This window comes from Trematomus bernacchii, unplaced genomic scaffold (genome assembly GCF_902827165.1).
Source record: "Trematomus bernacchii unplaced genomic scaffold, fTreBer1.1, whole genome shotgun sequence".
In the NCBI taxonomy this organism is placed as follows: domain Eukaryota; kingdom Metazoa; phylum Chordata; class Actinopteri; order Perciformes; family Nototheniidae; genus Trematomus; species Trematomus bernacchii.
The window spans coordinates 1,185,489-1,198,853 of NW_022987720.1; the positions used below are offsets into that span (position 1 = coordinate 1,185,489).

A 13,365-nucleotide genomic window follows, 5' to 3' on the forward strand; every position below is an offset into this window, starting at 1 on the left:
CTCTGTTGGCACTGCCTTTTTTTCTGCAATTAGAATTAAGTTAATGGCTTCTCAAGATTTGAAACATTTGACCATCACAGCTTTTCTTTTTTTTTTAAACTCAACAAAAGCCTGAAAAGACCTACGACAATAAACAATAAACATTGTTTATTGTCGTAGGTCTTTTCAGGCTTTTGTTGAGTTTAAAAATGAAACTTGGATCAGTCAAGGCAGGGTACAAAAGTAATGCGTTTCACATCAGACGACAGCCGATTCCAAACAAACATCCCGTCTGACCTTTAAAAACATAATACTCACGATTTCAGTTTTTACCTGCACCATCAGCCGCTGAGTGCTTGTGCTGCTTCTCCCTCAAATGAGCCCATGATGATACATTTAAAAAAAATGTGTAGCACCTTCCCTTCTGACTCATCAATGAGACATATTTTGCTTTGAGTCTAATGAGGAATCCTCCGAGACGTCCTCAGACGACATCTTTGAAATCTGTACCCACTCCTTCATAATTGCACATTTGGTGACCTCATCATCAAATAAAGTTCAAATTACGTCAGTAAATTTGGCAAATTGGCAAATACCATCAGCAGGGGTGAAATAAAAAATCAATACAGCATAGTATCCCCTAATATTGGCAATATTGTATCGATACACTAACGCCAAGTTGTATATGTTATCACAATTAGCAGCATATGGCAGGATATTTGATATTGCAAAATGAATGTTGTTTTACCTAACAATGGCAATAGTATTCTAACGTGACTTGTATTAGGATAATATCGGGTTATGACTGAAGTAATGGTAGTAATATAGTTTTGTGAACCATGAATCAAGATAATATACTGTGACTTAAAGTGGACCTATCATGCTATATTTGAATAATATAGTGTAGGACCATACCTATATAAGGTATATTTATACGTTTTTTTTTTCAAAATACCAAACAGATCATGCATTTTAGCCATGCCTCATTTCGCTCTATTTGCTCTCCTCCAGCCTGTCTTTGCATGCGCTGCAGCTGACCACGCCCCCCTGCAAAGGAGGGGGGCGAGGCACGAGCGTCATGTTACCATGCTGTTACCATGCTGTTACCATGCCACGGCAACCTCTCATTCCCCTGATAGGTGGAGAGTTGGCCATATACTGTAGGCGGAGCTCCTCGTTCCTGACGTCAGAGAATTTTCAAATCTGGATCAGTCTGTATCAGATCCGTTGCAGCCCCGTTTTTAGAGATTTGGGTATGGAGGAAAATAGAGAGGGTTGTGTTTTCTGACACTTGGTGAGTTCCCTGGAACACCGGGGACACATATTCATGTATAAAAGACGTACAAAAGTGCATTTTGCATGATAGGTCCCCTTTAAGTATCATGATTATATTTTACGATATGTTGGGATGTACTTTCCAACCGCTCCCATTAAGTCCTAATAATAATTGATAATTTCCTGCATCAATATAAATTACTCTTCATTCAAACCATACTTTGAATAAGGTACATACCATTTTAGAATAGTTTATTTCTACTCTTTTTATTTATGTGCAATACCTTGTCTTTTATGCTGCTGCAACGCAAACATTTCCCAAATTGGGATCAGTAAAGTACATCTTATCTTATCTTTATCTTATACTTCTACTTTATGGAATACTAATTAGATAAACTCCAAGAACATTATGAACAGCATTCACCCAGCCATAGATTACCACCTCTTACCCATGACTGTAGTTTCACCTTGACTGTTTTATCTCAGTAGGCTTTCATGTCATGTTGCATATATTGTATATTTTGAGCTTTTAAGAAAAATGTAAATCATTAGAAAGTGACTCTTTTTGTCACGTTATAAGGGTTTCTGATATGCCAATAGCTTAACAATGAAACATGACAATATACACAATATCTGCTGTCACTGAGAGCTTGCATCTTGCTCTGTGTTCATGTGAATGTGCTGAGAATGCTGATGAGCTTTCCTGTCCAGAATAAAAAAGGCACAGTTGTAGCATTCAGTGGGGAGTGATGCGCTGTCCTCCGATACTGTACAAGGTTTGAGCCTGGAGCGTGACTGTGTAAGCACGCTTCCTCGAGCCGTTGGGGAGAACCAGCAGGAAGACTAAAAAATACAGCTGCATAACCTTTTTGTTCAGGAATTGATTCAGTAAAACCAAAGGAGTCTTTCTGACTGGAGTTAAGAGTTACGATACATGTATGGCACATAGACAATCAGCTTAAATTCTAACTTTCTCAATCCTCTTTGCATACGTTTTTGGGAATTACGTTTGTTCCATTAGAAAATGAATTTCTCACATGTAACCTCTATAGTTTAGCTACTCTGGCAGCTTGTGTTCAGGGATGGTTAATTTCATTTGGTCAGGTAGTTGGTGTACCACATTGCTCAAGACACCAGGTCAAGGTTTTAATTAGTTCAGTACTTTGGTTTATGACCAAATAATTGCAAAACTAATGACATTTGCATGAGCCTCATCAGCCATTTGGTTCTCTCTCAATGCTTCCATTAGCATAATTTCAAAATGCACTACGTGGCTTATAGTGAAAGAAACTCATCGTATATAATCTTCCCAGAACCAAAAATCAGACTAGCTAGTGAACATTTTTTAGCAGCTAAATTCAGATATTTTTCTCAGCGCTGGGAGGAGACCAAATATGGAGCAAAAATGTAGGAAATGTTGAAAACAGTAACTTCAGGTTCCAAATTATATGTATTGTAACGTATAAAGATCAGTAATTTATTTGGTAATTTGTGTGTAAGGGTAATTGCTCATACCTAATTAAGCAGTTGTAATTTTCATACATAAACCATACATAATTATTTTGTATATTGCTGTTTTCTAAGAAGAAATGTGTCTTTTGTTTAACCTCTTAAGCCCGGCGATCCCCCCATTGGACCCCTCCCACTTTTTTTTTTTTAGATAATGTCTCAGGGCTTCTTAAATTTATGAAACTATTAATGTGTAGCACTCTCATAATAATAATAATCTCAGCTAACTGAAGATATGAACCATTTTTAGCTAAAAGAAACACAACAGTAATACCAAGCCTTAGAATTAGCATTTTGCGAAAAAATGCTAACTAATGCTAACGGAGTTTTGCACAGCACTCACTCTCAAAATGCCCTTATTACTTATCGTAACTGCACAAACAAGATATCCGATTAAAGCTGAGACTCCACATATTCCATACATGTAGTGTCATCACTGTACGACCCCGAATTTGCGGAGCTTTCAGCCAGAAAAGAGAAAGTAAACAACATCCGGTTTCAAAAATATTACAATAATTACATCTTACCTTTTTTGATTTGTGATCAAAAGTTGTGTTCAACGGAATAAAAACGCCGCTCAAGGTTAATCCAATGTGTCTGTGTCACGTAGAATTTTTTACTGATAATACATCATCATATTTATGGCAATAAACTGGGTATAAAGTTTTGCAGTCAAGGCTTGTACTTTCAGATGTGCTTCCTTTGTTTCTCTATTACCTCCGCAATGGTAATGTTTACGTAGATTTTGGAACTGCCCATCGGATTCTATTGGATCTAATGGTTAAGAAAAAGGTGTAAATCACTCAAATCGACCAATGGGTTCCATAGATATGCTCCTGCGTAAAGTATAAATTGTGAATCCCAGCGGCACACACATTACGCAGCAGACTCTACGCAGTGTTTACTACGTAAAGAAGAGGAATTGCAGCAGCACCCAGAGCGCAGAGCGGACAGCAGATAACGGAGCAGACTACAAGATTGGCGTTTAGGACTTTTGCTATACTTGCTCTATACTTGTAATAATGGCTTGCAGGAAAGAGATGCTTACGACTTTACAGGCAATGGAAATGGTGACTAATGCTGACAGCGATGCAGACATGTTACCTGTTGATTCTGAGTCAGACGACGAGGACCTCTTGCAGCCAGAACGGAACCCGGAGCGTTGTGACTCTGATGATGAAATTCCACCACGGGAAAGGTATGTAATCTCTCTGTTTTTATCTATTACTTAGTTATTTGGTGTACGATTATTCATATAGTTAATAAATAATAATACAGCGCTATAATAAAACTATTATTTTCTGCCTTGCTCATGAGAGTAACAGCTGGCGAAATTACAGCCTCGCCTACTGATTTTAATTTAACCATATATCGATCGTCGATTTCAAATGTGTGCTCTAAAATGGTGTTTATAAATGACTATTATCATTATTATAAGCAAGACAATAAATGGCAAACATATGTAGAAAATAAACGTATTTAGTTGGAGTTTAGTTCTGTGGGAACATCATTTTTAGGAGACAGGGTTGGCATGTTTACTGCCAAGGAAACAGGAATTACAGGAATTAATCTAATCTCTTGGTTTTTCCACATTTCTTTTCAAAGTGATGTAGATGAGAATGAAATGGCTCTATAGTCACTAGATGTGTTGCCTTCACACATTCAAAATGGCATGTTTACTGCCAAGGAAACAGGAATTACAGGAATTAATCTAATCTCTTGGTTTTTCCACATTTCTTTTCAAAGTGATGTAGATGAGGATGAAATGGCTCTATAGTCACTAGATGTATTGCATTCACACATTCAAAATGGCATGTTTACTGCCAAGGAAACAGGAATTACAGGAATTAATCTAATCTCTTTGTTTTTCCACATTTCTTTTCATAGTGATGGAGATGAGGATGAAATGGCTTCACCACTGCCTACTTTCACCCAGCCCACACCTGCCACACCTGCATCACCATCACATTCCTCCAGAAAGAGATCTGCACCAGTATTGGCCACTCAGCCTGCATCCAAAAAGCCCTCACTTCCAAAGCTACCATCGTCTGGTTTCTACCAGCTTTCTGCAGCGTCAGATGCATCTGTAAACCAAAGGAAGCGTGGCCGAGGTGGGGCTCCCGCTCCTCAGCCAGGAAAAGGAAAAGCATCAGATAAATGTGTAAAACGCAGGAAGCGTGGCCGAGGTTCTTCCTCTTCCAGAATGACAGAAGAAGAACTCGGGTGGCACAACAGAGAGGAGAATGACCAAACACCAGAGCCACTGAATTTCACACCAGCCAGGGTCCCAGGCCCAGCGCTCGACCCCACTGTAGCATGGTCTCCCCTCTCCATTTTCAGACTTTTTTTTTAGCGCTTCAGTGGTTCATACAATCATTTCCAACACGAACGCCAACGCCCTGAAAAGACTGCAGGCTGGAAAGAAGCATGTTTGGAAAATGCTGACTGTGAGGGATTTCTATGTTTTCCTGTCCATTATAATTTTCTCAGGCCTCGTCACCGTTCCCAACCGATCGGACTACTGGAGGAAGAAATGGCCATATAACTTCAAATTCCCAGGTGATTCGATGTCCCGGGACCGCTTCGGAGCCATCATGTGGTCACTGCACCTGAGCAACCCTGAAGAAGACGAGGAAAACGTTCGCAAAAGGAACACCGCTGAGTACGACAGACTTTTCAAAATAAAGCCCCTGTACACGGACATCGTTACTGCCTGCAAAGCACATTTCCAGCCCCATCAAAACATTTCAATAGATGAGAGGATGGTCGCCTCAAAGGCCCGCATCAGCATCTACACTAGCCCTGCCCTCTTTGGGGATTTGGCCAAAAGAAACATTGGCTGTTGTGGGACCATTCGAAAAAATCGAGTTGGTTTCCCACAGACTGAGTTGAATGGCCTACCAAAGAAGGCTGAAAGGGGAGAACTGCGGTGGATAAGGGAAGGCAAACTCCTATTCATAAAGTGGATGGACAGCCGTGAAGTGACCATGTGCTCCACAGTGCACGAGGCCTTCAGCGGTCAGACGGTCCAGCGGAAAGTGAAACAGGCTGGTGTGTGGCAGACTAAGACTGTTCCCGTTCCTGACGCTGTGTTGGACTACAACAGAAGCATGGGCGGCGTGGATGTGTCTGACGCTTTGATCGGGTACTACAGCGTTCTCCACAAAACTATGAAATGGTACAAGACTTTTTTTTACCATTTTGTGGACATTGCAGTGGTGAACAGCTTCATTCTCCACAAGGAGCTGCACAAGATGATGAGTGACCCCAGCAGGACAAAGCCACACACCCAGAAGACTTTCAGGGAGCAGCTTGCTGCAGAAATGTTGGAATTTGGAACACCTCCACCCCCCCCCCCCCCACCACCCCCACCACCACTCACATGCGGGCCCAAGTTTTATGGGAAAGATGTCCGGATCAGGAAGAACTGCAGGAACTGCCATGATGCTGGCAAAAAGAAGGTGAAGACAGCTGTGTACTGCAGGAAGTGTGAGGTCCCTCTGTGCTTCACTTCCAAAAAAAATTGTTACGAGGAATGGCATGCTAAATTGTAAAGTTTTAAATAAATCTGCTCCAGTTGGAGTCAAACTTCATTTTGTATATTTTTTTTTCTTTTTTCTTTTTTTTTTACAACAGTTGTATTTGGATGGAATGAATACCTATAGTGATAATTCAAAGTAATAAAATGATTTTTACAGTGAAAAAGGTCAAATGGAACTGATGGTTCCCAAATTACCCAGAGGTGAGTCCGCCTGGACTTTATTTTTCTAAATCTCTCTAAAAAGGTCAAATGTATCTTGTTTTGCATCAATCTTGATACAGGGTACTTATTATATTTTGTACTTTGGATTCCTAAAGCTTTTAGTCTACTAACCCATCATCCAAGGGTGGTTTTCACTATCTGTAATGGGTTTTTTTTAGGCGGAGATAGAATTTACATGTTTTTACTATGTTCCATATGAATTTATTTTAAAATAAAAACATCTATATTGATTTCTGACACTACTTCATCCAACTCACAGATGTAACCTTGCTTTGAGAAAAAAGATTATTAATTTCCCCCTTTTAGAAGTGAAGATATAGTCTTTGTTGTGTAAGTGGCATTTTCGAGCCTGAAAGCTGAAAAACAGGCTCAGGGCTTAACAGGTTAAGGTGTGTGAAGACCTGGTTCTGGTGCATGTTTGTATGCTAACACTTGCTAATAAGTTGTGTCATAAGCCGAAAAAACTGACAATGACAAACTGCACCATGCCTCTGCAGTGTACTGTACCTCTCATTAGGGCTGTGCGATTATGGCAAAAATCATAATCACGATTATTTTGGTCAATAATTGATATCACGATTATTAAATACGATTATTCATTGACTTTGAAAACATCCATTTATTGAACTTTAAAACAAATACAAATAATAATTTGAACAGTATCTTATAACTGTTGATTAGCCTGAACGTATAATTAAACTGAAAAACTTTAAATAAATAATATCAAAATAATAAATACCAATAAACAAGATCAACAAATATTTTGGAGCTCACTTCCAAAAGCTACTAATCATATATAAATATGATAAATACAAATAAATTAGATCAAAATAAATTAGATCAAATATGTTGCAGTGCACTGTCACAACCTAGCAAAGCAAAATAATTGTTTTATTCGATTATGTTGTTTTCGTAATTGTGGCAGGCCAAAATCGTAATTGCGATTAAAATACGATTAATTGCACAGCCCTACCTCTCATTGTCAATTTCTGAGTGCCATTGTACTGCGCCACACAAATACACTTTTACAACCCCCTGCTGGACCGTTATCTGTAAACAAATTAGCAGTGCAGATCATTACAAAAACTGCTTCTGCATTAATTCAAACCATGACATGCTAAATTACCATCACTGCTCAGCCAAAGCCCTCATAGAGTTTGAATGTGGCTCTAATATTATCATGGCAATTGAATATGCCTCTGAATTTTAGGATATTAAAGCTTATATTTGTTTGGACATGGTGGAAGAGACAAAAAACAGAATATGGTAATCTAAGAAGGGAGAAGAACAGCGGGATAAGGAAGAGGATGAGGAATACTCGACCGTATTAAATCGGCCCTTGCTCCGGCTTTTGAAAACAAACAAGAAAAGATTGTAATGAGAATCTCCTGATTTTACAGCCACATGATAACAGAGATAGAGCGAGGGGATTGTGTTGTAAACAGAGAGAAATACCAGCAGTAGCAAAGCACACATGCAGCACATAGTGGGACAAAGAGATGCAGAAAGCTTTGGAAGAGAAAAGGGAAGGTGCTTACAACCTGAGCAACGCACTAAACACTTTTTGTCTCTGGATAGAGAAGAAAGACAAAGCGGAGACTACAACGTGGCTTTGAAGAACTCAAGTAACACACACAGGAAAGCAGAACCTTACATCAACACTGGGCGTAATCCACCATTCACTGCTGCCAACGTGCGCCTGCCAAAGGAAAACTTGTAACCTCCCTCAAACAGTCGTACCTGGACGAGTTGTTTCCATTGTTCAGCTTTCAGCCACTGTGGAGCTAATGTGATTAAAAGAATCAAACATCAGACATTGATCATGCTGCCTGTGAGTGTGTGCACTTAGGAAAGAGAGAGGGAAAAGTGACTGAGAGAGTCTTTGCCTAGTTGTTCTTGTTGACTCTGGTCTTATTAGAGCCCCTGTTGTGAGGATAATTAGTGTTATTTACATTATTGAGCTTATTGTCAGTTGCCTCCACCCTGCTGCTGCTGCCTATGTTTTTTCATTAGCGAGAGCCTCCCAGCGAGCTCTGATGGAGGGCCCTAAGGAGACATTGTGTTCTTTGATGCCGTCCCGTTCTGACAGATGAACAGACTCCAACACAAACACACTCCCGGACAGACACAGATTGCCTAGAGCCCCTCAGTGACTAGCAGCAGTTAGCTTTTCTTTGCCTCAGCCTCTTTATTCTTTGTATCTTCCCTTGTTTGACCTTTGTTTGCGGTTATCTCAGGTTTTCTTTTTGCCAATGTCCCTCTCTCTCGAGTTTTGCTTGTGTTGCTTCCACTTGTCCTCTTATTCTTCAGACCACCTGCTGCGATTAGCTTTGAGTTCGGTGGTAAAAACGTGTTTATAAAAAGCGAAAGCAAGTCGTGCGCAACATGAACAAATCGCTACAGTAATAACACGGATGTCTTCCACACTCTGAGCATTTCCACATTGCATTCTTCTTTATTTGATTCACTTTTTCACAATTTGTCCCGATGCTTTTATGTCTGCGCCCACCAAGTTCTTAAATGCATTCTCAGTTGTATTCAGTGGGACTGTATCTTTGGTGATAAGCCTGCAGATCGCAGTGCTGTTTTTCCACTTCTGTTTTCAAATACTACTTTGCCATCAAATAGTCCCCAGGGCTTGTTTTCTTCTTCCTTTGATTCTTTTTTTGTTGTGTTGATTAAATGTTCAGTTTTTGTCAGTATTGCTGTTTTCTCTTATCTTTCCCAGGCATGGTGGTTACCGCTGTTATAAGAAAAACTTAGATCTTCATTTTTCCCCATTTCTTTCCCAAGTACATCACGAATTGTAATGCCAGAAAACTACTGTTCAGTGTTTAAATACCTGTCTACCAATAGACACTCACCATAGAGAAGACATATCTCGCACAGCAGGTGTTTACAACAGCAAATGTAACAGCTTTGAACTTGGGATGGGCAAGATTTTTGATGTATGTTTATATTGCTGTGGATTTTGACATTCCTTGTGGACATTCATTTACAAATCCTCATTGTTTTCTTCTCATTTATTTCCTTCTTCTCATCCAGCCTTTCCACCAAGGACATTGAATCCCGGAGCGAGTCCCTCTGCCTGTTTGACACTTTAAAGATCAACCCTGAGGCCTTTTACAGCCACATGACCAAATATGTTCTGCCCACTGTGGAGGGAACAGACCTGGGCCGCCTGCTGTACTACTACACCTTACTAAACTCCGCTGGCTGCGAGCCTCACGTCACCACCACCATCAAACCAGACTCCCATGTCAAACTGCTCAGGAAGCTTGGAGCTGTTGCCAACGGTAAGACCATTTATTTTTCTTAATTCGTTTTTTATAAAGCAGATGGCACAACTAATGCAAATCTAGTGGGTTGTTAAGATTGAGGACCAATGACAGGCATTGCAACCCATCGAACCAATGGATGCAGTTTGCATCTAAAATGTAATTAAAGGTCACCTATTATGCAAAATCCACTTTCTCCTGTCTTTTATACATCAACATGTGTCCCCTGTGTGTAAAGAGATTCTGAAAGTTTCAGGAAAAAAGATTCACTCTCTTTTTGTCCTGATCCATTTTTATAAAAACCTGTCTGAAAATGAGCTGATCAGATTTTGGCCACTTTATGATGTCATAACGAACCAAGGTAACTCCCCCACCTTATCCCCTGAATCTCCTCCTAGAGCACCTTTGTATTTTTTTTAACCAAATATCTCTCAGAGGGGCGTGGGGAGTGGCTCCTTATTTTCATCTAAAGTAACAGACACAGAATCAGCACTTTTGAAACAGGGCTGAAACAGAGGGGATTATGGGATGCTACAATGCATGATCTGTTTGGTATTTCGAGCAAAACACTTCAGAGACATGTTTTGTGTATATGTGAGACCTATAACATATTGATGAAAATAAAAAAATAGGGGACCTTTAAGTTAAATTATAGGGGTTTAAAGTGTGTAGTTCTTCCTTTTCATCAGGACATTTTGAATAAATAAAAGGAATTAATTTGCTTTTGCTCAATAATGGCCTGCTTAGAAAAACCTCATTAAGTATTTTCTAATGGTACAGCATCAACAAAAGCTCCAATTTGCCAAACAATGAAGGATGTTTCTGAGCAAAAATATGCCACAAAGCAGCCTAGCATTCCAAGGGTGAGTGTGCTTCTATTATTGGTGGAAAATCAGCCGGAAGCCTTTACATGTAATGACAAGAATTTATGTCCAGTGAACATAATCCTTCTTGACATGATTGATGACTCGCATAGTGATGTTGACGTTCCTTCAAGTCAGTAGATAACCTCAAGCCACTGATCTCACAAGACCTCACAGTGGCACAGTTTTCTGTGCAAAGGACAAATGAAATATTCCCTTTAATATATACTGTAATACTGCTTTTATCTCTACCTCATTCTGTTGTACTCAATTGCTTTTTTTCTTAAACAAACAAATAAATATTCACCTTTTCCTGTAAAGGACAGTGGAGGCAATCCACCTCTGTATGAAATGTCATTCTCTCGAACACCAAGCTCCTGAAACAGCTCTGCATGGCAGTGAGATGCTGTTTCCACTTAGATTTTCATGGCAGCTCTGTCTCGAAGGACGTCATGTCCAGGTTGTAGCGTGTCACCGGTTCAGCGGTCCGGCTCGGCCGCTCCAACTTTTTTGTGTACGGGTGGAGGTGGTGTCACTTCTCGATGAAGTTCAGTAAAGGTCAGCCGGGTGTCAGCTGTGTTTTCACGCCTCACTTCCTCCTTCTGTTCCGGATAACACCACAGCTTTAACCGGTGACACATGTCTCTGTTTAACACACAGACACACACATTCACAAATCACATACACACACTTTTGACTCATGCAGCCAGACTTTTGGGCATTTTCACATGAGGTAATGGAACTAAAGAAACTCTCACTGCCACTGCTTCACCTGCGTTGTTCTCCCTCACAATGACTTCATCACTAGATTAGCTTCTAACTCTTTGGGATTTGTTACATCCGTTATCTAGCCTTGCATGTGTAGTTATTAAAATAGACTTAAAACTCAACTTTTCAGATAATTTTTAAACAATGTCTTTTTTGCCTTTAGAAGAAAATAAAAAAAGCAGATTTCTCAATTACGGCCAGTGATTGCTGATAATGCCAGATTAAATAAAAACTGGCAGATTTATTCTGCTTTAGTCAGCTATAAAATAAAATTAACATCCAATCTTTGAGTTGGCCAAAACATTGTCTTTACCTCTATGCAAATATATTCTGCATTTATATGGGACAAGATGTTGGTATTGGAAGCACTCTGCATTCTGTTTGTAGTATTTGTTAATCCAGCAGGCTTTGGTTGTATGCAGGTAAGCGGTCTGTGTGGATCTCAGAACTCTTTGGCAACGTCTGACTGCTATGCACTTATTTAGCTTAAAATTAGCTTATACTGGCTACTTGTTAACATCGTTGTCTCTCAACTCCGACTTCATTCTTGCATGTCATCGAGTTAGCATGCATAATACCAGAACCTTTGAACTGGCTCACCTAAATTGAATGGGGAAATTATTAATTGAAAACATTAATAATGTCCATTCCTGCTTTGGCAAGTTAAAATGTCTGCTGTGAAAAGAGTTGGAAGTAAGAAGTCTGTATTTCTCTTTTAGTTCTTCTAACACAGGGGTGGGGAACCTCCGGCCTCAGGGCCGTATACGGTCCGCGAGACCATTTGATACGGCCCTCGAGGTAATTTATAAACACACGCAAAAAATAAATAATTAACTGCAATAAAACAATTTAAAGAAATCTAGACCGCAATAGAATTAATCAAGCGACTGCTTGTTTTTCCTGTCCAAGGTCAGGTTCCTTGAACACAACACGAGCGTAATGCGTCATCACGTGGTATATCTCACGTCACGTCTTCAATATTAAACGAGACCGTAAGTGTCACTGTCATTGATAGCAGTGAACTTAATATGGCGAGTATTAAAAAGAGAAAGGTGAATGCAGAATGACTTTCCAGGAGGAATGGACGAATGATTATGTTCACCTGGTTTTGCTGTGTTAGTTTCTGTTGTGTTCACTCATTGTGCAGTTTAGTATCCAGTGTTCCTCAGTTTGTTGCATTTAAGTTTTCATTACATTCCTGGAATTCAAGGTACCTGCTATGAGTGTCTGCATTTTGGTCCTTACGCCTTTTACAGACTCTCTCCAAAGCATAACATAAAAACATTGAAAATAAAACAGAAAGATATCTGGATTAAGAGGTTGCTTTTTCTTTGCACAGCATGAAAGAAAGGCAAAATGAATGGGCTTTGATTTTAGTTTTTTTTAGCAGAGGTTGAGTTCAATCATTTGTACGGCCCTCGGAGGATGTTGTGAAAATTGAAATGGCCCTTGATAGGAAAAAGGTTCCCCACCCCTGTTCTAACACAATGCAGCTATTATTTTCTGCTTCGTCAAGTAAATGCAGATGTCCTTTACAATGTGTTCTCTAGCGTGAAAATGCCTGTTTGTGTTTTCAAGAGTAGGAGGGAAAAGAACTGTGTGCTATGTTTCCCAGTGTAAATCTAAACATGAATGCGTAAGGTCGTATTCTTTATTAATCGCATTACTCTGTTGAATATTTCCCTTAAGAGAGGTTTGAACATGTGAGCCACAGTTATGTGTACAGTACAAGGACGATTTTTTAAATTTTTGCTCATTATAAACGCAATACTACAAACATGAGGGTCTGCTGTGAAAAGAGTTGGAAGTTAGAAGTCTAAACCAGAAATGAATGAAAAGAAAGCAGCACCTGGCTTTAACATGAAGAGAAATCCCAAGGTACTGCAATGCCTTGTTACTGTTGCTATAGTCTGATTGGACACTAGCTGTA

General features: G+C 39.7%; 1 protein-coding gene across 8 annotated transcripts in view; it reads left to right on the plus strand.

Moving 5' to 3' along the window:
• nbas (NBAS subunit of NRZ tethering complex) overlaps positions 1 to 13,365 on the plus strand; it is a 183,114-nt gene that overhangs the window by 105,931 nt on the left and 63,818 nt on the right. For all 8 annotated transcript variants that reach the window (XM_034144125.1, XM_034144126.1, XM_034144127.1 and 5 more), the window contains one exon: positions 9,572 to 9,822. In XM_034144125.1, coding sequence (XP_034000016.1) covers positions 9,572 to 9,822 — 251 coding nt within the window. The remainder of the gene's footprint in view (positions 1 to 9,571; positions 9,823 to 13,365) is intronic.